General features: G+C 50.0%; 1 protein-coding gene across 18 annotated transcripts in view; it reads left to right on the top strand.

Annotated features, from left to right (window-relative positions):
- Positions 1–27,054, top strand: part of FAM193B (family with sequence similarity 193 member B) — a 35,511-nt gene extending 8,457 nt beyond the window's left edge. For 6 of the 18 annotated variants that reach the window (XM_015141474.2, XM_015141472.3, XM_078004087.1 and 3 more), the window contains 9 exons: positions 7,748–7,990; positions 8,789–9,023; positions 10,145–10,532; positions 14,198–14,396; positions 15,319–15,558; positions 21,615–22,635; positions 22,787–22,862; positions 24,733–24,830; positions 26,663–27,051. In XM_015141474.2, coding sequence (XP_014996960.1) covers positions 7,877–7,990; positions 8,789–9,023; positions 10,145–10,532; positions 14,198–14,396; positions 15,319–15,558; positions 21,615–22,635; positions 22,787–22,862; positions 24,733–24,829 — 2,370 coding nt within the window. In that variant the 5' untranslated portion in view covers positions 7,748–7,876 and the 3' untranslated portion in view covers position 24,830; positions 26,663–27,051. 18 annotated transcript variants of the gene reach the window in all.
- Positions 27,055–27,891: the final 837 nt, after the last annotated feature.

Genomic DNA, 27,891 nt, shown 5'->3' with positions numbered 1-27,891 from the left:
ACACCCTGCCCCCAGAGAGCTTACATTCTACCAGGAATTTAGGAACAGACAGAATACATCTATGGCACATTTTGATGATGCTGTATTAAATAGAATCAGTTGTGCTTAGCTTGACCAGCAAAAGCTTCACTGACCTTTGACCAGAATCTTAGGGAATGAATAGGAATTGTCAAGGATAGATGTTTCCCAGCACTTAGCACAATTGGCAGGAGATACGGAATTTGAGAATGTTGAATGAGGGAATGAATGGGTGAATGGAAGAGTGAGTGATGTTAACTATGACAATGAGTTTTTCTAGGCTGAGGATTGATCATTTTCTCTGCTTCTGAAAGGGAATTTTAGCTGCTGGTGTTGTCCTCTGCCTGCCTTGGTGACAGAGAGGCTCTTGGAGTTGGGTGCCTCGAGAGTAGAGTGCTCCAGTGGGCCATTTCAAAATAGAATTTGGGATCTGTTGCAGGGCAGCTGGTTAGATACAGCATGTGTCTTGGGGAAATCCTGTACAAACATATACAAACCCTGGAGATGAAAAAGAATCCATGGATGAATGAGGCCAAGTTGAGTGCTGGAAATTCAATCCAGCTTCAGAGTAGTCCTTGACAGCTGTCTGGTCTGGCAATGGGTTATTCCCAAATTGGGGATAGAAAGGCCAAGCCAGAAAACTGAGTCATGCCCCCAAAGAGCTTTTTTTTTTTTTTTTTTTTTTTTTTTTTTTTTGAGACAGGCTCTCACTGTTACCCAGTTTGAAGTACAGTGGTGCAGTCTTGGCTCACTGCAACGTCCGTCACTTGGGCTTGAGCAGTTCTCCAACCTCAGGAGACCCTTATGTATTCCTAAAAATGATTGAGGAACCCAAAGAGCCTTTTTTTTTTTTTTTTTTTTTTTTTTTTGAGAGGATTCTCGCTCTGTCGCCCAGGCTGGAGTGCAGTGGCCGGATCTCAGCTCACTGCAAGCTCCGCCTCCCGGGTTTACACCATTCTCCTGCCTCAGCCTCCCAAGTAGCTGGGACTACAGGCGCCTGCCACCACGCCCGGCTAGTTTTTTGTATTTTTTTAGTAGAGACGGGGTTTCACTGTGTTAGCCAGGATGGTCTCGATCTCCTGACCTCATGATCCGCCTGTCTCGGCCTCCCAAAGTGCTGGGATTACAGGCTTGAGCCACCGTGCCCGGCCTTTGAGCCTTTGTTTATGTTGTTGATATCTATTGATATTTACCAAATTAAATATTAAAGCTGAGAAAGTTTTAAAAGATTTTGTCACTAATTCATTTAAGAAAGACAGTATTGAAGCTATCATGTTAACATAACAATTTTTAATGAAAGCTATATTTTCCAAAACAAAATTAGGAGAATGGCCAGGCGTGGTGGCTCATGCTGTAATGCCAGCACTTTGAGAGGCTAAGGCAGGCGGATCACTTGAGGTCAGGAATTCGAGACCAGCATGGCCAACATGGTGAAACCCTGTCTCTACTGAAAATACAAAAATTAGCCAGGCGCCGGGCGCAGTGGCTCACGCCTGTAATCCCAGCACTCTGGAAGGCTGAGGCAGGCAGATCACAAGGTCAGGAGATCAAGACCATCCTGGCTAACACAGTGAAACCCCATCTCTACTAAAAAATCCAAAAAATTAGCCGGGCGTAGTGGCAGGCACCTGTAGTCCCAGCTACTTGGGAGGCTGAGGCAGGAGAATGGCGTGAACCCAGGAGGCGGAGCTTGCAGTGAGCGGAGATCGCGCGCCACTGCACTCCAGCCTGGGCGACAGAGCGAGGCTCCGTCTCAAAAAAAAAAAAAAAAAATTAGCCAGGCGTATTGGCAGGTGCCTGTAATCCTAGCCACTTGGGAGGCCGAGGCAGGATAATCGCTTGAACCCAGGAGGTGGTGGTTACAGTGAGCTGAGATCATACCACTGCACTCCAGCCTGGGTGACAGAGCGAGATTTCATCTTTAAAAAAAAAAATTAGAAGAATGGTCTTCTTTTCATTTTTGCAAATTACTTTCCATCTGGCTTAATAGACTAAAGCTGGCTTCTCATATATGCTTCTGTATTCAGTCTGTTGCAATACATTGTTTTGGTTGAAGTATATGAAAAAATATCCAACCTCACACAAATATGTAAGTGAAAAAAAGAGGAGTGTTTCAGTAGCCTTGCCAGATAATTTCCAGTATTAAATTTGAGCCCTTATCAATGAAGTCTTCATACTCATTTACACTAAAATCTATTGGTCAAACCAGTGCTTTGAATCCATCATGCTTTGGTCATTTGGAAAATAGGCTCACTGGATTTTGCAGATCTTCCAAATGTTTTCCATTTCATTTTACAGTACCAAAAGATAACATTTGTTAATATCATCACCAATTTCATCAGAAAAGTCTTCAAGTATTTAGCAGCTGTGAAACTCATGGTGGTGGACAAAAGTTTCAGAATTCTAATCTTCACTTGAAAGCTTGCGTTTTATATCATTGACTATAAATACTGTCAGTTGTTTTCCTTGAAATGACAGGCTAATTTTATTCATTGTTCATTTTTTTGAGAAAATGTCTGCCAATTCCCAAGTCTAAATAGTAAGTCATTCTTTCAGTTAAAAAATGGTGTTCCATGAAAAAAAGTGGCTTCCTCTTCCTTGGATTTTATCTCTCTTTTATCCAGGAAAAACTAGAATGCCCTAAGTTAATGCTTCTCAGGTCAAGGCAAAAAAGTCTTGGGCCTGATCTGGTAAGGAAGCAGAGATAATGGTTTTAATGGCTACAGATGCCAGCCCCCTAGGCCCTGGAGTGTACCTAGAGCTCACTTGGCCCCTTCACTGCTCTGGGGCAGTGCATGCTACAGCATGGATCTCCTGTGAGTAATCTCACACTCTCCAGAGATTCTGGTTTTGCTTAGAGTGAAGAAAAATTATCTTGGAGCTTTTTTGAGGAGATCCAAAATCAGTAGAACCCCCAGAATTTTTCTTACCTCATCTTTTGCCTAAGGCTAGACCTGCATCCTCAGAGTCTCTGAAATTTAAACTGAGGTGAGCAAGAACAACGGGCTGCTGGATTCAAGAATCAGTTCCATCAGCCTTTGTGATGAAGAAAAATGGTTGGAGTTTTCATTCATTCGATGAACATTTGCTGATTATGTTCTTTGTGTAGGAATACTGTGCCAGGTGCTAAAAATACAGCTTGGGAGCAGCTGATTGAAAGTCTGGGTTGACTGACTTTTCAGGGCATAAGGGTTCATGAATGCCAGAATTTGGAAAATGGCAGCAGATCACAGTCAAAGGGAACTCTGAACCAAGAGCCATTCTCTGCCAAAGCAAAAATTTGAAGGAACCAGTGGCATTACTGACTAAATATAACATCTCTAGGGCTTGGGATTCTTATCACCCTCTAGCAATTAAAGCGGAAATGAAAATAGCAGAAAAAAGTTCCCAGTTCCACAAGGCATCATACCCAGGGGCAGGCACCAGGCCCTAGAGTTAAGACATCAGCTTTAGGAGTGGCCTTCTCAAACTGCCTGGGCCTGAAAGAAGGACTCAAGTGTACCAAACTCAGAGAGGACAGTGGATAAACTAGTCTTCAATGTAGACTTAGAACAGAACAGCCAAGGGGCTTAGATAGTAGATTGAGTGCCTACTGCCTGGATCCCTTGAGCTAAGTGCTTTGTATCTCTAATGTCCTGGGGGCAGCTTCAATTAGAGCTTAATTAGCTTTTCAGGCCCTGTGTTTCTTGCTTTAACTGGGAAGACAACCTGTCCTGTAAGGTCACTTCCAGTGATGGCTAATCTCATTTATTTTGTGTACCATTTTGGCTCTAGGGAGAGTCACATTATTTCGGTTAACTGGGGGCATCTCATAATCCCTAAAGAATGCAGTCTTTTACTCTAACGCGGTTAAGATTGGAACCATTCTGGAGGTCAGGTGGACAGATGGGCCTTTCTCTGTAGGAAGCAGTAATTTCAAGCAGTGTCTCATTGGACTGCCTGATGGCTGCATTGCCATGGGGACACCTAGCAAACCTGAGTTCTCTACCACATGCCCAGCTGAGCCCATGCCTCAAGCCAGGCCCTGTGCTGCTCCATGAGGGATCCAGACAGGAATCAGGCCTGGCACCTGCCTCTTGTAGAAGGGACAGAAGATACAGGTAAATAAATTAAATAGAAGGCACAACTACTGTAACCAAGGCACAGTGTACGAGGAGGAGATGGGAGAGGAGAAGTGAATTACAAGAGGGACTCTGTAGGAGAAAGCCTGGAGGAGGTTGGACTTAAATTGGGCCTTTCATCTCAGCTACTCATTGGTAAACATGAGAAGAAAGTGGATTTTAAGCAAGGGATCCCCTTTAGCAAAAGCATGACATAGAAAAAGGCAGAGATTATTTTGGGAATTTAGGGAATGACTTCATGGGGTTGAGGGGAGAGATTAAGATTTCTAACAAGTCAGCTTAGATTCATATATGAGAGACTCATGTTCGTGTAAAATACAGTGACCATTTATTGTTTCCTATTGTTCCTGTCGTGTTAATGATTAATACCATATGTTGAGCAACATCTGTGTGCCTAGCAGTGGACTAGGTGCTTTATCACATTTATTTCTCACAGCTGACCCTACAAATTGAAACTTAATCCCATTTTACAGATGAGCAAACAGAGAGGGTAAGTAGAACTAGCACAGCATCATACAGCTGGTAAGTGATAGAGGTCAGGATTAATGCCAAAGCCAGTGTTTCCACTGCGCCCCAGTGCCTTCCACAAGTACTTTGGCACTAAATGCAGTCACATTAATTACATGCTTAATTTATAAGAATTGTGTATTTGCTTTTAAAAACAGAAAACACACGTATCATACTTTTTATTATACATTTGAATTATTGGTTATAACTACAAAACCATATACAGTCATTCCTCCGCATCTGTGGATTCAACCAATTGTAGATAGAAGATATTCAAGGAAAAAAAAAGGATGATTGTGTCTATACTGAACACGTGTAGACTGTTTGCCTCGTCATTATTCCCTAAACAATATGGTATAGCAACTATTTACATAGCATTTACATTGTATTAAATATTATAAGTAATCTGGAGATTGTGGGAGTATGTGCATTGGTTATATACAAATATGACACCATTTTATGTCAGAGATTTGAGCATCTGCAGATTCCGGTATCTGTGGGGTGTCCTGGAACTGATCCCCCATGAGTACTATGGGATGACTGTATAGTGTGGTTTATATGCCATATAAAGAATTTCAGGCCAGGCGCAGTGGCTCACACCTGTAATCCCAGCACTTTGGGAGGCCGAGGCAGGTGGATCACGAGGTCAGGAGATCGAGACCATTCTGGCTAACACGGTGAAACCCCGTCTCCACTAAAAATACAAAAAGTTAGCCGGGCGTGGTGGCGGGCGCCTGTAGTCCCAGCTACTCGGGAGGCTGAGGCAGGAGAATGGCATGAACCCAGGAGGCGGAGCTTGCAGTGAGCCAAGATCGTGCCACTGCACTCCAGCCTGGGCGACAGAGCGAGACTCCATCTCAAAAAAAAAAAAAAAAAAAAAATTTTTTTTCAAGAATAACTATACAACATTTTAATTATATGTACTGGCTTTTGAACCTAGCATGCAAATGAAATGAAACTTGTAGTAAAAGTATATGTCCTGGTGCTCACCTTGTGGTCATCATCATGGCAGGAAAAGGGACTCTATCTAGAGTTACTGTGGCACTTTGTAGCTATGGAAAGTTTCTTCTTTGCCTTAATTTCTCTGAATACCATCCTTCTCTATCAACCTTCCACTCCTGCAGTTGCCATTAAACAACTGTCTTGCTCATTGAAATGTTCCCTTGGCAGAGACTGATTTAGGCTGTATCTTTTGTGAGTTCCACATGTAAAATTTCTGTCTAAGTTCCTTGTACTTCCCGAAATGTTTCATTATGCTTCTGGTACTATTGTTTGGTTCTCTTCTTTTTTGAGAAACCAAGGACCTAAGTCAGTGTAATTGGTAACATTACAGGTTTAAGGATACCCTGATGCTAACTCATTATGAGAAAGTAATTTCATGGGAGAAAAATGATGGCATTATCTTATTGGTAGGATGAGGGTGATACCCTTATTATTCCCATAGGCCTCTGCAGATACGTCAGTTAACTACCATTGCATAACAAACCACCTCCAAAACCTAGTGGTTTAAAACAATACCACTTTCTATCTCTCACGAGTCTGCTCTCAACTGGGCTCACTCATGTTTCTCTGATCAGCTGGCCAATCAGCTGGGAAGGCTTCGCTTTCTCCACAAGTCTTTCACATCCCTCCAGCAGCTAGCCTCGTCTCACTCTCAGGCCATGGCAGAGGTACAGGAGCGAGCAAGCCCAGCCATGCATGGAAACAAGTGGAAATGCATACATACTTTTCAAGTTTATGGCTGGCAGCCTGTTTGCTAACATCCCATTGGCCAAAGTGACATAGCCAAGCCCAGTGTCAGAATGGGGGCAGATACAAAGTTGCAGGATATAGGAAGCTATTAATTGGAGGCATTAAATGCAGTCAGTCTCCCAGTCAGGACCCCTCAGTGTGAAAGCAAACCTATAGACTTATATTTATTTTTCTTTTTTTTTTTTTTTTTTTGAGACGGAGTCTCGCTCTATTGCCCAGGCTGGAGTATAGTTGCGCGATCTTGGCTCACTGCAAGCCCCACCTCCTGGGTTCACGCCATTCTCCTGCCTCAGCCTCCCGAGTAGCTGGGGCTACAGGCGCCCGCCACCACACCCGGCTAATTTTTTGTATTTTTAGTGGAGACGGGGTTTCACCGTGTTAGCCAGGATGGTCTCGATCTCCTGACCTCAAGATCCTCCCGCCTCGACCTCCCAAAGTGCTGGAATTACAGGCGTGAGCCACCACGCCCGGCCTGACTTACATTTCTAAGTCAAGTTTATCATAGAAGGGAAAAAAAAGTCCAAATAATGACTGTATTGGGCCTATGTGATGGGCATACACAGGGTAGACACTTCACATGCTACGCAGTGATGATCCTTACAACAACTCTGCAAGGTAGGTAGGAATTGGAGCCCAGAGAAGTTAAATAACTTGCTCAAGGTCACCCAGCCAGTATGTGTTCAGGCAGGGATTAGAATGCCTGTTTGATTTCAAAGCCCAGATTGTTTTCACCATACTCACTACCTCTCAGGAGTACCAACCAAAGCCTTACCTTCCCTCTGACACAATTTCCCACTGAGTTGATACTTTCTGACTAGCTGTACAAACGCCTCCTCCAAAATGTTGCTGCGATCCTAAGGGAATTGTGCAATTCTTCAGAAAACCCACACATTCTCCTAAACTGTCCATTGACTAAAAGCATTATTTCCTTCCAGATGGGCATTGGTCCCTGGGCTGCACAGGCAGCCCAAGAATTGTAGCCACTCCCAGCCATGCCAGAGAAGGAAGGGCCTTTAACCTTTAAGATGAAAGGTTGTTTGGGGGATGTCAGAGAATTAGGACATTTGAGCATGAGCTTTGGAGTCAGACTCACTAGGGTTCAACCACTCGCTAGCTTTATAACCTTGGGCAACTCATTTAACTTCTTGAAATCTGTTTCTTCATCTTAAAAAATGGGAATAAGAACACCTCATTTGCAGAGCTGTTACAAGGACTAAATTTAAATTATGCCTATAAACTGCCTAACCCAGTGCCTGGCACGTAATAAGTGGCATTACTAACATTGTTACCATTATTTTGAAGGAGAGCCTTTCCCCTCCTGGGAAACCCTGTTTCTGTCTGTTGGACAGGTTCCCCCCGCCTCCAGCCAGCCTGTGCAGACTTGCTGCCTTCTGTGTCACCGGGAACGCAAAGGCTGGGAAGAAGGCCCTTCTCAAAATGGACTGGTGTTGCAGGGTGAGAAGCTGCCCCCTGACTTCATGCCAAAGCTCGTCAAGAATCTCCTAGGCGAGATGCCTCTGTGGGTCTGCCAGAGTTGCCGAAAGAGCATGGAGGAAGATGAAAGGCAGACAGGTCGAGAACATGCAGTGGCGGTAGGTAACCACTGACAGGGGTCCCTGAATGCAGGAGGGCTGCCTTCCCAAGGAAGTCAGGCTGTTCCCTGTCCTCAGGTGGCTCTCCTTGGGCAGCTCCCATGCCCAGACACTGAGAGACTTCTGGGCTGCACTGGCACAGCATTGGCAGCTCAAGTTCAGATTTGGGGGAAGAAGAGAAACTTCTGGCAGCCCACCGGTCAGTCCCTCAGGGTGGTCTGCGCACAGGATGAGGGCCCACTCATAAGTACTGGTAGATCACGAGCCTGCTGTCTTTGGCTCTGTGGCAGCTTGAAAGACAACCAGTAAGACGTGGAAGACAGAGATGAGTTTGAGGGTCTGAAATGTGCCCTAGTTAGAAGGACAGACACCAGGGAGCCATCTAAGTCTGCTGTCTCATGAATCACGATGACCAGACTTTCCTTATTTCTCACGTCGCTGCAGATCTTCCCTTTTACCCAGGATCAGTTTAGCTTCAGGACTCCTGGCCAAAAGGCCCTTCCTGTCATTGGCAGCTCTCTACTCCCCAAAGGCCCGCAGTTCACAGGCAGGCTCTGCCCCTACCAGAGTCTCTCTCCCCAGTCTCCACACATTGCATGTAAGTGGGACCACCACAGCCCTTTCCCAGCAAAGGCCTGGCCCTCATTTGTTCTTATAGCTGGAGTTGTATTCATTGTGTTTTTGCTATGGCACATGGCCTGGAAGAGAAGGGGCTCCCTCAGCAAAAGCCGAGGCAGCAGAGGGTCAGCTCCGATGTTTGCTGTTTGACCATGAGCCTTTTTCCTCCCCCTTCTCCAGATCTCCTTGTCACACACATCCTGCAAATCACAGTCTTGTGGAGATGACTCTCATTCGTCCTCGTCTTCCTCTTCATCATCCTCATCCTCGTCCTCTTCTTCCTGCCCTGGGAACTCAGGAGACTGGGATCCTAGCTCATTCCTGTCGGCACATAAGCTCTCGGGCCTCTGGAATTCCCCACATTCCAGTGAGGCCATGCCAGGCAGCTCTCTTGGGAGTCCTCCTACCATTCCCGGTGAGTCTCCAGGCTCGGGAGAGAGCCAGGCCCTATACAGGTGGATAGCTGTGTTTTCCTGTCTACTTTGTTCAAACAAATCATAAGACTGGTTACTAAAATAAGTAAAAGTGGAACTGTTCTGGGGGAAGCAGGGGCAGCTTAGACCTTGACTATCTCTGGAACTCCTTTCCCCACAACTCTGAACTTGAAAAATACTGCTAGTAGAAAACCGTTTGCCTCTCAAAGTTGTCATTGGCTCTGGTAGTTCACATTGGATCAAGACGGCACCCAGTGAGGTCTGAGTAGAAAGTGGAGTCGTAGGACTTAGATCACCTGACCCCTGCAGCACCACAGAGGATCTGGGTAACTGTGTCTTCCTAGGCCTTGATTTCCCCACCTAAGGGATGGGTATAAAAGCATTGCATTTAAATGCCCAAGAGATTGGCAGTATAAGCCGTAATGGTTATTAGCTAATTTAGCAGCTGTGTAAGTCTTCTTTGACTCTGAAATAACTCTCAGAGACCCAGAGACAAAACTCTTGGGTTATTGGTTTATTAGGTAAATATGATTTACTGTCATACTTCTAAATGAAAGAGCTGAGTTCTTCAAAGTGGTACTGCCCCCAGAATTATGAGTGTTGAGCAGTATATAATTCCATTAGTTTTTGTACATAAGCTAGAGAGTCATCAGAACCTTTTTCCCACTTCTATGAAATCTGGGGCCCTCAGGGGTCTGGCGTGCCCTTTTGCTTTGCTGCACGTGGCACAGAGGCAGAGCCTGGGCCTGCTGCTCCACTGGCTTCTGCAGATCATCCTCCAGGCCTGAGGAGCACCTGTGTACAAGCAGATCCTAGAGAGACCCTGAGAGACAGAATATACATCCCCTGCTCATGCTACAGAAAAGGCATGGGGCCTTCTGTGGAATCAGCATTCCTAGTACCTTCTTGCTTGGGCCTGGGCTCCTTGAGCCCACTCAGCTGTGTTGCTGCCCACAGAATCTTCTCCAGCTCCAGGGTCCCCTGTGCTGAGAGGCTGTGCCCTCTGGTCACAGAAGCAGGATGCTGTGGCACTGAGCCTGTGGGCTTTCCTTCCCAGGTCTGGGCTCCTATTCTGACCCCTTTCTCCTTCCTCTGCCCACAGGTGAGGCTTTCCCCATCTCGGAGCACCACCAGCACTCAGACCTCACTGCTCCCCCTAACAGCCCCACCGGCCACCACCCCCAGCCAGCATCTCTAATCCCGTCTCACCCCAGCTCCTTTGGCTCCCCGCCCCACCCACACCTGCTGCCCACCACCCCGGCAGCACCTTTCCCTGCCCAGGCTTCAGAGTGCCCTGTTGCTGCTGCCACCGCCCCCCACACTCCAGGGCCATGTCAGAGCTCCCATCTGCCCTCCACCAGCATGCCACTCCTGAAGATGCCCCCACCATTCTCGGGGTGCAGCCACCCCTGCAGCGGGCACTGTGGTGAGCACTGCAGCGGGCCTCTCCTCCCACCCCCGAGCTCTCAGCCACCCCCTAGCACTCACAGGTAAGTGCGCTGCATGAAGGGCACACTCTCTACCCACTTGAACTTAGAATTGTGGACAATTTGGGGGTAACTTTGAGGTGGAAATTAAAGAGTAGACTATGTCTTTCCTTTCATTATTTTTCCAATTGTAAAGAAGTATGTATTTTGGCCTGGCACAGTGGCTCACACCTATACTCCCAGCGCTTTGGGAGTCCTAGACAGGAAGATCACTTGAGCCTAGGAGTTTGAGACCAGCCTGGGCAACGTGGCAAGACCCCCTTCTCTATAAAAAAATTTTGAAAATTAGCTAGGCGTGGTGGCATGCAACTGTAGTCCTAGCTACTCAGGAGGCTGAGGCAGGAGGATTGCTTGAACCCAAGAGTTTGGGGTTGCTGTGAGCATTGATCATGCCACTGCACTCCAGCCCGGGTGACAGAGTTTAAAAAAAAAAACTACTACGTGGGGTTTTTTTGTTTTGTATTTTGTTTTGTCTTTAACTTGGAACAATTCAGAAATGTATAAGGAAAAAAATGTCTTCACAACCTAAGCTTCTACCACTGTGGTATATTTTCACCGTGTTTCTGTATATAAATAACATAATTAGATATCTGATATACCTTTCGTGTAGTAGTAATTTTTTAACATCATGTCATGATCATTTCCCCAGTTAAAATTCTTCAAGAAACTTTTCAATGGCCATATAATGTCTTACTGTATAGCTCAAGCATACTTTATCATTCCCCTGTTCCTGGACATGTAGGCATTTCCAGTTTAACCATGATGAATGAGACTGTAGTAAGCATCCCTGCACCTAAATCTGTTTGAATGAGAAATCATGTCCTTTGGGGAGATTCCTAGAAGTAACTCTAAGTACTGAGAAAGGTTATACTAACATATATTTGAAAGATAATTCTTTGGAGAAGATAGAGGTATATTTTTATGTTAGAAATCAGATCTGTGTTTATCATGCGTTTCTATTTTCCTATTGGAAAGTCTCCTGTGTCTTGCACATGCTGGATTGACAGTGTCTGTAGTCTGCCACCCGCCGGTTTTCACTTAGTGTTGCCTCCTCAGCATATTTGTGTTCTGGTGTGGTGTTCTTAGCCCCAGCTTCAAAGGCTGGAGAACATTGACCGCAGTTCATGTTATTGTTCTCCTCTTGCTGAGCATTTGGGTTTTTCCGACATTTTAACATTACCAACAGTGTCTTTAAATACGTCTTTGCTTAAAGCCTTTTCCCTCCTTTGGATTTTTCTTGTTGGAATCAAGTTCTCAGAATGAAAAAAGTTACTAGTTAAAGGCTGTTTAGGTGTTTTTTGTTCTTTTTGAGGGTTCTTAATACACATTGAAAAACTGCTATCCAAAGGGGTCTCCAAATTGATGTAACCACCAATGAGTGCTGGTTTCCCATATTTGCAGGCACACTATTTTAATTTTTCTAAGATCAATTTTGTGGCCTGGTGCAACAGCTCATGCCTGTAATCCCAGCAGTTTGGGAGGCCAAGGCAGAAAGATTGCTTGAGCCCAGGAGTTGGAGACTAGCAAGGGCAACATAATGAGACCCTGTCTCTACAAAAAATTTAAAAACTAGTGGGGCATAATATGCATGCCTCTAGTTCCAGCTACTCAGGTTGTGGGGGCTGAAGTGGGACAGGACCGCTTGAGCTGAGAGATATAGGCTGCAGTGAGCTGACATCGTGCCACTGAACTCTACCCTGGGCAACAAAGTGAGAGCCAGTCTCAAAATAAAAAATAAAATCAGTTTTGCTGGCCAGGCACAGTGGCTCCTGCCTGTAATCCCAGCACTTTGGGAGGCTGAGGCGGGCAGATCACGAGGTCAGGAATTCCAGACCAGCCTGGCCAGCATGGTGAAACCTTGTCTTTATTAAAAATACAAAAAAAAAAATTAGCCGGGCATGGTGGCGTGTGCCTGTAGTCCCAGCTACTTGGGAGGCTGAGGTAGGAGAATCGCATGAACTCAGGAGGCAGAGGTTGCAGTGAGCCGAGATTGTACCACTGCACTCCGTCCAGCCTGGGCAACAGAGTGAGACTCCGTCTCAAAAAAAAAAAAAAAAATCAATTTTGCTAATGCAATAGATAATGAATGGTTGATTTAGAATAAACTTCTGTAACCACCACTGATAATGATTCCTGCCACCATGTTTTTTAATCCATGTCACATGCTTAGCATCCTTTCTAGTAGAGGGCTGCTTTGGACTGCCCTGGAAGCTGGGCTTCCACACAGCTCCTTCGAGCGCCGTCCTTGCTCTCGGTTCCCTTGCCACCTCAGCCGCAGCCTAGCACTGGGACCAGCCCAATGGGTGCTTCAGCTGCTCATGGCCCAGCCTAAGGCTTCAGCTCTTCCTGGCTCAAATTATGGGATGTTTCAGGCATATGCCTCATTCTTACCCTGGGAAAATATTCTGTATTACAAGATATCCCAGTGCTTCCTGAAATCCAGAGGCAGAACAGTACAGTGGAGAGAGTAGAGTTTTGCATAGAGAGAAACGTGGGCTTGAGTTCCCCACGTCTCCCCTGCCTGCACCCACCATGCACGCCTTCTCAGGGCACTATGCATACCTCACTTTATCCTCCTGTTTATCATGCATTATTGTCATGGTCTGTTTGTATCCTTGAGTCCTGGCCACTTGTTGGGCAAAGCAGTCAAGTACTCAGCTTCACTCTCCACCACTGCAAAGTGGGAATAATGACACTTATTTTGCAGGACTTGGGGGATGGTTAGACATAATATGCCAAGGCTGGGCACGGTGGCTCACATCTGTAATCCCAGCACTTTGGGAGGCCAAGGCAAGTGGATCATGAGGTCAGGAGATCGAGACCATCCTAGCTAACACAGTGAAACCCTGTCTCTACTAAAAATACCAAAAAATTAGCCAGGCGTGGTGGTGGGCACCTGTAGTCCCAGCTACTCGGGAGGCTGAGGCAGGAGAATGGCATGAACCTGGGAGGTCGAGCTTGCACTGAGCCGAGATTGTGCCACTGCATTCTAGCCTTGGGCAACAGAGCGAGACTCCGTCTCAAAAAGAAAAAATAAGATGCCGAATCCAGAACCTAGCACAAACAGTGACTCTTATAGTTGGTGTCCCAGAAGTCACTCGCTTGTTCTCAACTCCATGCCCTGTGGTTAAGGCAGCTCCACCTACTGCTCCAGAGCACCAGAGTCTGCTCAGAAGCACCTTAGAAAGTGAAAGGAGACTGACCTCATGGATAGCCCTGAGTGTTCCAGAGGAGCCATCAGCCCACCAATGGGTTCAGGCCTATTTACTGAGCAGCTGCTGTGTGCCAGGTTGTTATGCTACACACTGGGACCCAAAACTGAAGCAATACAGCCCCCGCCCTTGAGGCGCACAGTCCAGTTTAAGAGACACATGCGCAGACAGACCATGACTGTGAAGCACAGTAAGCAGAGGATGGAGTGAGGGTGCAGGCAGGGGAGGTGTGGGGAAACCTTTCCAGAAGAGCCACATTTGTGTTTGGGATGGGCCTTGAGGGACAGTGCAGGTGTTCGCCCTGTTCTGGTGAGAGATGCAATGTAGTTGGACTGCCTGGGACCTCTGTGGAGTGGGGCAAGTGAAGGGCGGTCAGGACGGCAGGTGGTGGTTGGGATGCTTCCTGGGCTCCTGCATCACCCTCCCTCACCTCTGGGCCTTCCTCCCCATCATCAGGGATCCCGGGTGCAAGGGGCACAAGTTTGCACACAGTGGCCTGGCTTGCCAGCTGCCCCAGCCCTGCGAGGCAGATGAGGGGCTGGGTGAGGAAGAGGATAGCAGCTCTGAGCGAAGCTCCTGCACCTCGTCCTCTACCCACCAGAGAGATGGGAAGTTCTGTGACTGCTGCTACTGTGAGTTCTTCGGCCACAATGCGGTGAGTGAGCCTGCCCAGGCCAGAGAGGGCTGGGGGCCAGCCCAGGTGAGCAAAAGGAGCACACTGCTCTCCCCAGAGAGACCCCTTTGCTCACGGTGGCGATTACCGCGCTGGGGCCATGAGTCCTTGCACCTGCGTCCGCTCGCTTGATCCTCACAGCACATTCGTGAGATCGGGGTTTTTAAACATTTTGCTACCTTTGCTCTTCTCGTGGTTTCTCTTAAGATTGACTTTTTTTCCTTAGGCAAAAGGAAAGGAAATGGCAGAGAGAAAGCTATGATTCTGATGAGTATGTATACGTGTGTAATCCCAGAGAAGTGAACGCTTGGGCGTGATGAAGGCAGAGTGGAAGCAAAAAGGCTCTCAGTCCCCCAAGTGTGACAGCCAGCCGAGGGACAGGCCGTGAGCACAGACGGCGCCAGGAAGGAGGCTCAGATCAGAGGGCATGCTGGCTCTGGCCAGGGGGAGGAAGCAGTGCAGAAGTCTCATAAGGTGAAGAGGAGAGGGCCACTGGTTAGGGTAGAGCAGTTGAGGATAGAAGAAATGAAAGTAATTAAATTGCTAGTCACCTTTGAGCTAGGGGTTATTATCCTCATTTTAGAGATGACAAAATTGAGGCTCACAAAGACTCGGTGACTCGCCCAAGGTCATACAGCTTCCCGGTGACGAAGCCCGGGCTCCAACTTGCTTTCCTGGCTCCCCAGTCAGTGTTTGCCCAGCTCTGCCCTGTTCCCTCCTAGTCCCTTCACCCACTGCCACCTGGGTTCAGCCTGGCTGACAGGGTGAAGCCATGTGGCCTTGGTGGCTAATGGTAGAGAGAACAGTTGTCTTGCTTCTCATCACATACTTGGTGCCAGCGGGTGGGAGTGCTATGGGCCTCCCAGGCCCAGGGTGTAATGTCAGCACCTCCCCCCCCCACCAGCCGCCCGCTGCCCCGACGAGTCGGAACTATACCGAGATCCGGGAGAAGCTCCGCTCGAGGCTGACCAGGCGGAAAGAGGAGCTGCCCATGAAGGGGGGCGCCCTGGGCGGGATCCCTGGGGAGCCCGCCGTGGACCACCGAGATGTGGATGAGCTGCTGGAATTCATCAACAGCACGGAGCCCAAAGTCCCCAACAGCGCCAGGGCCGCCAAGCGGGCCCGGCACAAGCTGAAAAAGAAGGTGGGTGTAGGGAGAGCCCAGCTCTGCCATCTCTCCTCCCTGAGGACCTTCGCCCCAACCCCCAGGACTTCTGGGGCGTGAATGATGCTGGCTGCCAAAAGCCTCAGCTTGGCTCACTGTTCTGGGAAGGTCTGAATGAGTTGGGGAGGCATCAGGGTCAGGGAGCCTGGGGGCAAATAACTGGAGGAAAAAACGTGTCGTGGCCTGAGAAGCTGCTTGCTGGATTCCTCCAAGCTGAGGACTTGCTTCAGTCATGTATTCATTCAGCAAACACTTCTACAAATACTGGCAGCCAAAGTGTGACACAGTTAAGTTCTCACCCAGGAGAAGCTGCCCAGTGGGGAGACTGACACAAAACTGGACAAGCATATTAGCATGTGACAAGTACTGGGATGAGGGAAGTCCCCCATCCTGCCTGGAAATGGCTTTACAAGAGGCTGACTGTGAGTACAGACTCCTCAGGAGGGCCGTCCTGGCAGCAGGCATGGCACATTCCACAGCAGCTTGACAGCCAAAACTGAGCAGAAGAGAGGCGGGATGGACACTGTTGTTGAGGGAGGGCCCTCGAGGCCCTGCGGAAGAGCTTTGGCTTTATCCTACCAGTGAGAGAAGTCACTGAGGGTTTTAATCAGAGAATGCAGTTGGTCACACCTGCATCCTAAGATTATGGCATGGCCAAATGGAAGGTAGCTTGGAGGGTTCCAGGCAGGAAGACCTCGAGTTCGATGCCTCAGGCAGGAAATGCAGGCCAAGGGAGTGATGATTGATGGTGGGGCCAGAGAAGAAGAGAGGGATTTTCAGAGAAAGCCGAAGTGATGGGCCTTTGATCTGATGGCAGGAGAGGGAGATGGAGGCAGGGATGTCTCCCAGGTGTTTGCTTGGTGACCAGCAAGATGGTGGCACCTTTCACTGAGCCAGGATGGGATTTGCAGAAGACAGTGAATTCAGTTGAGGCATGTTGACTTGAAGGTTCCCGTGAGACATCTCAGAGGAGAAGTGCAGGGCTAGCATTTACCAGCACAGAGATGTATTTGAAGCCAGGGGAATGAACCAGTCCTCGGGACTGAGGACAGAACCTGGTGAACCATTCCTGGGCAGCCTTCCTGCCAGATGAGCCCCGGAGCTTGATGGCTTGTCCTTTGTGGCTTCATTACCTGTTCACCTGCCAACTCCCAACTGCATCTGCACAGTGACACGCTTGGGAGCCCAGCATCCGAAGAGATTTGGGTGTAACAACCAGCTAGTTCCAGTTCCTGGGTGGTCAAACAGCCCTAGTGCTTTGGAAAGCAGAAGTGATTCACCATCCTTTTTCAGCCCCAAGGACAACCAGGATCCTGCTCCTGCCGCCTGAAGTAGTGAGCCAAGGGGTCCCACCGCTGCCTTCTGAAAGGGGTCAGCACTATCTTTCTCCCATGCAGAATCACCCAGCCAGAAAGGTTCAGTGGGCTGCAGCAGTCTCTGGCCTTTCCTGGCTTCTTAGGGCAGTGCTTCCCAGTTAAGTCCCCAGAGAGCACACCTGGCAGTTCCCACGTCTGGTGTGCTTTTCATAAATATGTGTGCCCACATGTCTCTTCCCCTTTACTGATAATGCTATCTTCTCTCACCTTTTCTTCTGACAAACTTTCCTTCCAAGTTGAGTTCAGCTGTTTCCTCCTTCATAGCCATCCTTGGGTAACTTCCACTGTACTCCCATCCCACTTCACATATCTGGAGGCTCTGCTCACTCATCCCACACTGCACAGCTCCCGTCTGGCAGGCCCAGGTGGAACCAGGCAGCCCTCCCTTTCCAGACTTAGTCGTGGGGCTGCAGGCAGGGACAGACACGCAGTGGCAGTGGCATGCATTAAGTGATTATGGTCATTATCTCTGTAGACAGCAGCCTTCTCCCTTGTCTCCCTCCACCTCCTGGACTTCACAGTCTGGCTCTCCACAAAAGCCCAGCTGCTCCTTCTCTCCTGCCTCAGGAGATGGACAGAGCTCAGTGTCTCTCTGCTCCCTTCTCCCACTGCCAGCCCGTGACTCTCTCACCTTGTCTATGTGTCTTCTGTCTACACAAAGGTGAGAGAGTCACGGGCTGGCAGTGGGAGAAGGGAGCAGAGAGACGCTCACCCTGCTTCTTAAAAACTGCACCCCTGGCTCTGTCATCTGTGACCTCCTGGCCACTCCTCCACATCCACTGAAGACTCTCCTCCCCCTTTCTCTTCTTCCCAGGCCAGTCCGTTCCTCACTCACTCGAATGGAGTAAGTATTGTAAGTATTGGTAGGAGGGCAGGCAAATTACCCATCTCTCACTCACTCACCAGTACTCAGTTCCTTGTCCCGCGATCTTTTTTTCAGACCCACTCAAACACCACAGCCCTGGGTTCCACCCCAGCCTGGCTCTCCCTTTCTACAGCTCAAGAAAAGCATGTGCGTGAATCTGTGGCAGGCGGCCATGTGCGCTTCTGCTTGCTGAGCTCCCGTGTCACAGGCGGGCCTCTCATGGTTCCCTGGGCTTCCTGTGCCTCAGCACGTCCATTCCCCACAGTCCTTCTGTCAGGCCTCCAGTCTTCTCAAACCACTAGACCTTCCCAGCCCACACCTTATTTTTTGTCAAATAACCTCACTTTCGATTTCAATGAGGAAAAAAGCCATTGTACAGGGATTCTCCCACTGTTTTGCCATTCCCACCTGCAAACATACTTTCTTCCTTGTCATGAGAGTCACCCTTTTCCTGCCTAAGGCCCGTGCAGTACTTTCTTGACCCCTCAGCCCAGCAGTAGGCTCCTGGTCTAGCTTAGCCTCTCCTCTGTGCTGTTCCCATCCACATTTCATTGTGCCCATCACTCTCTTTTTTGGAAGCAAACTGCTCCCTGAGACTGTTACCTCTCTCTCAACCCCTCTCCAGCCTCTTTCCTCTCATCACAGCCACATTGCTTGAAAAATGATGTCTGCATTCACTGTCTTCACTTCCACCCATTAGCTCACTGCAGACTGTTTTCTACCCACACCCTCTCCAGAGTCACTGGTGACTTTTTTGTTGCCAAATCCATCCTGCTCTCCTGTTCCTGTCGTATTCGTCCACTAGAGAATAGCTGGCATTTTGTGTTTGTTCTCCTTTTCACGCATTGTCTTTGGCACCTCTGACCTCAGCCAGGCAGGAAAGGGAAGGGGGAGTATCATGTTCTCCAGATGTCTTGCCTGCCTCTGACATCCTTTCTGTCTCCGTTGTGAGCTCCTCTTCCTCCACTTGACCCTCCTTCATGGGGACATCTCCCTGGGAAAGAGAGATGCCATCTAGAAAGAGCCAAATAGTGTTTCCTTCCCGCCCTGCATATCCACGTCTCCAACTGCTACTGGACACCTCCTCATGGATGTCCCACAGGTATCTCAGACTCCACACATACAAATTTCAGCTTGTTGTCTTTCTCCAAACAGGCCTGCTATCCCTTCTCTGTTGTCTCTCTAGTCAGTGGCACCGCCTCCCACCCTGTTGCCTGAGCCGGAGTTCTGGGCGCCAGCCTGGGGAGTGCATTATAGCAACCCGGAGCAGCGTGCCTGGAACTGGATCTCAGTTTGACACTTGGCTCAGCCACACTTGCTGTATGACATTGGGCAAATCACTTAACCTCTAAGCCTCAGTTTCTTCATCCATAAAATGAGAATAACAGAACCTAAGTCATAGATTATTGCGAGGATGAAATGGAGCAATGCATGGAAAATTGGGCAGAGTGCCTGGCACATGTGAGTGCTCAGGCAGTGGGGCTGCTGTGGCAGCCATAGTGGCCGTCAATGTTTCTCTGACTTTTCTCATTCTGTCTCCCTACCCATCACCAAAAGCCCTATCCATGCCACGTCGCTGATAGCTCAGACCAGTCCACTGCTCTCCACCCTACTGCCACTACCTTAAAAGCCATTAGTAGCTGGACACTGCCCTCGGGCACAAACCCTGTAGGGCCTGCAGGGCTCTTCACGATCAGCCCCTGCCAGCTTGCCAGCTTTATCTCTCAGCCTCTCCTTTCTGACCTTCCTACCCACCTGCCCCACCCAACCCCCACATCCCCCAAAAAATCTGGGCTACAGCTGTACTTTTAAATGATTTGCATTCCCAGAAGATACTGAGCTTTCCCATTTCCGGCCTTTCCGCTTGCTATTCCTTCTCTCTAGAAAATGCTTGTCCCACTGCCTCCAGGATGATCCCACTCCCCCTTCAGTGCTCAGTGCAGATCCTGCTGCCTCCAGGAAGCACTCCCTGGTGACCCAGTCTAGGTTGGGAGCATCTCTAGGTTCCCAGATCACCCTGTGCTTCCTTCCATGCAGCATTTGTCACTGTCACTCTGAATTCAACAGGCTGTTTGCTGTTGTCTCCCTCAGCAGACTAGAGTCAGCGAGGCAGAGAATGTCTCACATACGCTAAACTCACAGGGCCTGGCCTGCTGCCTCACAGCCTCAATGGTCAGTAAATGGTCATCAGATGGAATTGAGAAACATAGGAACTTCTGAAGATCAGGCCTGGGTGTATTGTCCTGGCTCTGCCACTTCCTAGCCGCCGCCGCCTCCTGTTCTTTCCAAAGTCGAGGTTTCTCACCTATAAGCAGAGGGTCATGATGCAGCAAAGACAGTGGCGAGGATTAAAGGAGACATCTATGGGAAGTGCTCACGGTACAAAGCAGAAAGTGTGTGTTTCTGTGCTTTCTCCTCTTGATACCAGAGTGTATATGGTTCCATGTCATTCCCTCCACACCAGTAGTCAGACTTTTTGTTTTAGCAGCAAAACTTTTCTGTGAAATCTGTGTGGTGCTGGGGGAGCGAGGTGAAGGGCCCTTGGTCCTCGTTGGTCTAACCCAGGGCCTCTGAGCCCTACCCACAGCTAGAAAAGCTGCTCCCTGCGGGCCATGAAGCCCAGCCCCACCTTTGCACATGGGAAAGGACCCCACACAGACTCTCAGCTGTCCTCATTGTGACCCTGGAATATAGAGTACCTCTTCCTCCTAACTTACAAATAGGGAAAGTAAGGTTCAGAGAGAATAAGTGATTTGTCCAAGGTCCCACAGAACAATCGACTGTAGTCCATTGTGGAGCCAGGATTCACAAAAGATAAGTGCCTGCCTGGTGGGACGCAGGGCCACCCTCTTTACATTGACTCTGAGGTGGTAGCAAGCCCTGGTTTCTCTCACCAGCTGCCCTTTCATGTTCTTTTCCTCCATTCCCAAATCAGCTGGAAGTACAGGAGGCAGTGGGAATCAGTGGTGCCAGGCACACCACAGCCACCTCCTTCCCGAGGGTTTTGGTATCTGCCTCCTGTCTCCCTCTAAAGGCGTCGTTGGCCTTGAGGTGGGATGGAGAGGTTGGGGTGACTCAGATCCCATAGACTTTCATTTTGATTCCCTAGATCCAGGTCTATCAAAGCCAACCAGCAGGGCCTGGCCTCTCTGAGCCTTCCAGGCCTCACCTGGGCAAAGGAGCAGCTCTCACATCTTGGCTGTGTAGGCCAGTGTGGTTGTCCATGGCATGCCATTGGGCACACTCTAGATGTGGCCTTGATTACTTGAGACCAAGTGTGTAGCAACTGGCCTTTCTATGGGAACACTGTCCTCTTTAGTAATACCCAGATATAGTATCAGGAAGGCACATGTCCTCCCAACCAGAGCAGTCTCATCTACCCCGACACCTGCCTGCTGTAAGACCCCGTGATGGCATGGCTTTTTCCCTCCCAAGCGCAGGGGTAGAGAGAATGCCTCTCTAGTAGTGGTCTTCTTCACATGCATCCCCACTTTGGCTTTACTCCGAAATTATTGTCCCCATTTTGCAGATGAGTCCACTGAGACTGGGGCTCTGGGTAAACAAGCTGTAAAAACCCTACCCTCTGTGGGTGTGACTGTACCCCTGCCCCCAGGACATGCACCTGTCTGGCTGCAGTTTGCTGTCACTCCTGCAGGGTGTGTAAGCAGGCTAGGATTTTAAGGCTTTGCCTCCAGCAAGTTAGTGGCAAAGCTGGGCCCCAGGCTGATGGGTCAGGTATCACATTGTGCCTGGCAGTTGACAGCCCCTGCTAAAACTGCCTCTTGTCTTGGCAGGAAAAGGAGAAGGCCCAGTTGGCAGCAGAAGCTCTAAAGCAGGCGAATCGTGTTTCTGGAAGCCGGGAGCAAAGGCCTGCCAGGGAGAGGCTCTTGGAGTGGCCCGACCGGGAACTGGATCGGGTCAACAGCTTCCTGAGCAGCCGTCTGCAGGAGATCAAAAACACTGTCAAAGACTCCATCCGTGCCAGCTTCAGTGTGTGTGAGCTCAGCATGGACAGCAATGGCTTCTCTAAGGAGGGGGCTGCTGAACCCGAGCCTCAGAGTCTACCCCCATCAAACCTCAGTGGCTCCTCAGAGCAGCAGCCTGACATCAACCTTGACCTGTCCCCTTTGACTTTGGGCTCCCCTCAGAACCACACGTTACAAGCTCCAGGCGAGCCAGCCCCACCATGGGCAGAAATGAGAGGCCCCCACCCACCATGGACAGAGGTGAGGGGGCCCCCTCCTGGTATCGCTCCCGAGAACGGGCTCGTGAGGAGACTCAACACCGTGCCCAACCTGTCCCGGGTGATCTGGGTCAAGACACCCAAGCCGGGCTACCCCAGCTCCGAGGAGCCAAGCTCAAAGGAAGTTCCCAGTTGCAAGCAGGAGCTGCCTGAGCCTGTGTCCTCAGGTGGGAAGCCGCGGAAGGGCAAGAGGCAGGGCAGTCAGGCCAAGAAGAGCGAGGCAAGCCCAGCCCCCCGGCCCCCAGCCAGCCTAGAGGTTCCCAGTGCCAAGGGCCAGGTTGCTGGCCCCAAGCAGCCAGGCAAGGTCCTAGAGCCTCCCAAAGTAGGCAGCTGTTCCGAGGCTGGAGAGGGGAGCCGGGGGAGCCGGCCAGGACCAGGTTGGGCTGGCAGCCCCAAAACTGAGAAGGAGAAGGGCAGCTCCTGGCGAAACTGGCCAGGCGAGGCCAAGGCACGGCCTCAGGAGCAGGAGTCTGTGCAGCCCCCAGGCCCAGCAAGGCCACAGAGCTTGCCCCAGGGCAAGGGCCGCAGCCGCCGGAGCCGCAACAAGCAGGAGAAGCCAGCCTCCTCCTTGGGTGAGTGCACCAGGAACCGAGCGGCTGACCCCTACCCCAGCCAGGCCACGGGGTGGAGGGGCAGCCTTTGTGTGTAGGCAGTGCTGCCCCCAGAGCATAACCCCAGAGGCCTGGCCATGGGCACTGAGCCCTCCTGGCTGTGTCTTCCTAGACGATGTGTTCCTGCCCAAGGACATGGACGGGGTGGAGATGGATGAGACTGACCGAGAGGTGGAGTACTTTAAGAGGTAGGTGTGGGCTGCCTGCTCTCCCACTTGTGGAGGACTCCAGGTCCTGCCCACACTCAAGCCCCGTGTTGTGCCTCAAGCCTCAAAAAGGCCTGCTCCCTTGGCCCTGACCCCTTGGGGAGGCTCACCACCCCCCACCCCAGGCCCTCTCCCACCAGCCTGCCTGCTGAAAATCCACGGAGCAACTGGGCAGGATGGCGCATCTAGGAATGTGCAAGAGAGACAGGAGGAGGCATGTCAGGCCCCCAGAACCAGGACTTTTTCCAGCTATGTTCACTTTGTGTCTTCACTTGCACATTCTCTGCTTTGCCTGGACTGAGGTCAGTGAAGCAGTCTGGACCAGGAGTCTAGATGGCCATGAACATGCAGCCTACTGATACATGGCATAGGGTTGGGGAGGATAGAAGGGGTGGGGGCTGGCCAGGAGGCCTTCCCAGGAGAGGTGGTAACCAAGTTGAAACCTGAAGAGTAAGAATGAGTTGGCCAGACAAGATGAAAAGGTATTCATGCCAAGGGGGGCAGTGAGTACAGAAGATTAGGGTGAAAGAAACACAGCATACAGTCACCCTCCATATCTGCAATCAAAAATATTCAGGAAAAAAAAATAGCAATACATTACTAAATAATGCAAAATTTTTAAAATTAGTATTTTCGGCCAGGCACAGTGGCTCATGCTTCTTACTCTAGCACTTTGGGAGGCCGAGGCAGGCAGATCACCTGAGGTCAGGAGTTCAAGCCTGGCCAACTTGGTGAAACCCTGTCTTTACTGAAAATACAAAAATTAGGCAGGCATGGTGGCACGTGCCTGTAATCCCAGCTACTCAGGAGGCTGAGGCAGGAGAATCGCTGGAACCTGGGAGGCAGAGGCTGCAGCGAGCTGAGACTGGGCCACAGAGCAAGACTCTGTCTCAAAAAAATATGTATTTTTACAGGCGTTGGCTCATGCCTGTAATCTCAGCACTTTGGGAGGCCAAGGGGGGCGGATCACTTGAGGTACTTGAGGTCAGGAGTTTGAGACCAGCCTGGCCAAAATGGTGAAACCCTGTCTCTAATAAAAATCCAAAAATTAGCCAGGCATGGTGGCGGTGCCTGTAATCCCAGCTACTTGGGAAGCTGAGGCAAGAGAATCGCTTGAACCTGGGAGTCAGAGGTTGCAGTGAGCCAAGATTGTTCCATTGCACTTCAGCCTGGGTAACAGAGTAAGACTCTGTCTCAAAAATAAATAAAAATAAAAATGTAACTACATAGCATTTACATTGTATTAGGTATTTTAAGTAATCTAGAGATGATTTAAAGTATATGGGAAGGCCAGGCACAGTGGCTCCCGCCTGTAATCCCAGCACTTTCGAAGGCCAAGGTGGGAGGATCGCTTGACCTCAGAAGTTCAAGACCAGCCTGGGCAATATAGTGAGACCCCATCTCTTATTAAAAAATAATAATAATAATAAAAGTATATGGGAAGAGCCATGCAGGTTATATGCAAGTACTACACCATTTTTTATATAAGGGACTTGTGCATCTGCAGATTTCGACATCTGGGTAGCTAATCCCCAGCAGATTCAGAGGGACGACTGTACTTAAGGGAATGATGGAAGCCAGCCCAGCAGAGCTAGAGAGTCAAATACCAGATGAGGAAGGAAGTAGAATCCCAAGGCAGTTTCACTGTCTTCATACGTTGTCCCCTGGACCCAGTCCAGAAGCCACCAAGCCAGCAAAGCTCCTATGCCTGCTAAACACTAACACCTGAGAGCCAAAGAGGTTGTGTAGAGAACCTGGTTTCTTAGTGATGGGGACTTGGTACCTTAGGAGTCCAGTGAGGAAGAGAAGGAACCTCTGATTGTGCTTCTCCTGTGTCCCCTAAACCCAACAGGTTCTGTTTGGATTCTGCAAAGCAGACTCGTCAGAAAGTTGCTGTGAACTGGACCAACTTCAGCCTCAAGAAAACCACTCCCAGCACAGCTCAGTGAGGTACAGAGATCGCAAGAGTTACATCCACTGCCTCTCCCTGTGCTTGGCCACACTCTATACCCCCGCCAGACCATTCTGTGCTCTGGGGCATAGGGAGTTGGGCTTTGGGCGTGGGAGCCCTGGCCTCTGTCTGCACCTCCACAGCAATGGCACAGTTGGCTACAGCCTCCAAAGATCTAGGCCCCATCTCCTCCTACAGCCACTCACCTGTAGGCCTCTGTTCTCCTATTACTCCTCCCTGGGCCCTCCTGCCCATGCTCCTGAAGGTCCCCTTCCTGGACTGGCATCTCCTAGGGCATCACCAGCAGGGTCTTACCAGCTGCTTTCAAAAGTGCCCAGATAGCCATCAGACCCATGGGGGCTGTCCTCACCCCTGATGTTATCAGTCCTTGTGTCAAGTCCCACTTCCTGCCCTGGGCTCCTCAGTGTAGGCTACCAAGGTGCTTCCTAGCTGAAGCAGTGTAAGAAGGGGCCAGCCCTGAGTGAACATTGTGGGGGTGCAGATGGGCTGGGCGGAAGGCTTGTAGGTCATTTAGGCATGGAGGAGTTGATGGCAGCTCCCCAAAGCAGGACAAGTTCCATGAGGATATTGGTAGCCACACTGCCTCCTATAAAAAGAGACCTGGGTGCCAAATGGCTTTGGAATCCTCTCCCAGCCACCCACACAGGTCCTTTTGTCTGAAACAATGATGTACCAGATGATGATCTGGACTGGGAACAGAAAACTGGAGAAGGCACTGGGCCTGGAACCCTACTGATGAAGAGAAGGGCAGCTAGCAGGCAGGCCTTAGGCTGGGCTGGGGGCTGAGTGGCTCTGCAGTTTCATATCTCAATCCTCAGCTGCATCCCTGGGGTCAGGCCTTTTCTGGCTGGCAACCACATAGCTGTCCTGGAGACTATAGAAGGCTGGGGCAGGCAGACTGAGCTCACAAACAACTCGCTTCTCCTATGATGGCCCCACCTGTCTTTCTCCTCTTTCCAGTGCCAGGCCAGCTCCTCTCTGGGCCTAAGCAGCAAACTTCCTGGACCCTCAGCTCCCCAAGGGCAGCTCAGAGAGCCTGCAGCCAGGACAGCCTTCAGAGCTAGGGCTCCCTATGACCCTTGTGCCGCCCCAGAGTCCAGAGTCTTTATGCTCACTTTAGTTCTCCTCTGCTCGGAGGGGGCTGGGCTCAGTCAGCCCCCTTTGTCAAATTGAGATGCCCACAAGCCCCAGAAGCATCTTCCAGATCCAGGGTGCCATCCCGCCTCTCTTCTCCACCTCCATGGGAACCAGGAGTAGCAGGAACCCCAGGCACTTCCTCTGTTATCCCTACTGAGAGAAAAGAGATCGCGTCTCCTCCTACAAGCCCAGTTCTGTCATCCAAGAAATCAAACGCAATTGTCTCCTTCCACTCCCTCCTCTTGACCCTTTTTCACCTGGTCTGGCCTCTTTTCCAAGATAGCAGATGCCCCTCTCCCCACCCCCTAGAAAGTGCTCTCCTTTGACCTTCTTCACCCTCCCCCCGGGCTGTGTACCTGGAGTCAGAGGCAGGAGCACAGCTGCATAGCTGGCCTCCTGGCCCCTGCTGATGGACAGCAAGTGCCAAAGGCTGGATCTACTCAAGGATTGTCCCACACCTTGTCAGGATCCCAGGACTGGGGCTTTGTCTCCCAACCCATTAACCTGCCTCCTCTGCTACAGGTGATTCAGGGAATCTGTTCAACATTTTCAGCCCAGGGAACAAAAACAGCCAGCTGTTCCTGCTACCAGAGACCCATGGGTACCCAAATGGCATGGGGAGGCTGGAGCATGGGCCATCGCTGACTGATTCTGCTCTTTTTTTCTTTCTCAGGCCCTGCCCAGGCTGAGCTTCTTCAGGGCGTCCTGAGGCCCCGACTGCCAGCTGAAGGCCTACAATTTTTCCATGTGCCCCACCTATCCGCCCAAGACCTTCTCTGCTCCCCACCATCCTGGACCAACCAAAAGCTGAACGGATGCCACACTGTGCTGGGGCCCCTTGACCTCAGCAGAGCCGCTTCCTGGTGCTACGCAGCCTCCACACTCAGAGCCCGTGGACTGGGCTGGCCTAAGGGCCGGGGCTGATGGTACTGCTAGCCCAACACTGCTCTCTTTGTGTTCAGTTTTTTTGTTTTTGTTTTTATTTTATTTTTTTCCAATTCTTTACTTTTGATACTGTGAAGATCTTTCATGCCGAAAGATAAAGCAACATTTGGACACAGAGTTGGCATGTTGGTGATTTGCGGGTCTGGGCGGGGAGGGAGTCGAGGGTGTGCTCAGAAGCATGGGCTCTCCCTTAGTCACTAACCCTAGCATGTGCCATGCATCAGCAGTTTGGTACTGCTGTCCCATTTTACAGGTGAGGAAACTGAAGCCAATAGTAAAGTGACTGAGCTGAAATCAGTCTAGCCGATTAGGCTCGAGCACAGGCTGGTATGACTCTGGCATCTATGCCCTTTTCTCCTGTTGGGAGGTCTCTGGTATGTGAGCCTAGGGCGGCCCCTTCCCCACTCTTTCTTGTTTCCCTCTTTGCAAGATGGGTGAGTTGGAGGGGTTGAAGTTGGTCTCGGTGCATCTGGATGTCAGAAGAGGTCTAGGAAAGACCCTGAGGATCTGTAGCCTGGGCCATCAAGGCCCCTCACACTGACTTCACACAGTCAGGGGAAGTTGGGGGTAAATTGAGCTTTTTTTATAAATTAGATCTGATTAGGCCGGGCGTGGTGGCTCAAGCCTATAATCCCAGCACTTTCGGAGGCCGAGACGGGTGGATCACAAGGTCAGGAGATCAAGACCATCCTGGCTAACACGGTGAAACCCCGTCTCTACTAAAAAATACAAAAAACTAGCCGGGCGAGGTGGCGGGCGCCTGTAGTCCCAGCTACTCGGGAGGCTGAGGCAGGAGAATGGCGTGAACCCGGGAGGTGGAGCTTGCAGTGAGCTGAGATCCGGCCACTACAGTCCAGCCTGGGTGACAGAGCAAGACTCTGTCTCAAAAAAAAAATAAAAAATAAATAAATTAGATCTGATTTTCCAGTGGGGGTGGGACATGTAGCTGAGGACTTG

This window comes from Macaca mulatta, chromosome 6, assembly GCF_049350105.2.
Source record: "Macaca mulatta isolate MMU2019108-1 chromosome 6, T2T-MMU8v2.0, whole genome shotgun sequence".
Lineage (NCBI taxonomy): Eukaryota > Metazoa > Chordata > Mammalia > Primates > Cercopithecidae > Macaca > Macaca mulatta.
This window is presented reverse-complemented; position numbering and strand designations above follow the sequence as displayed.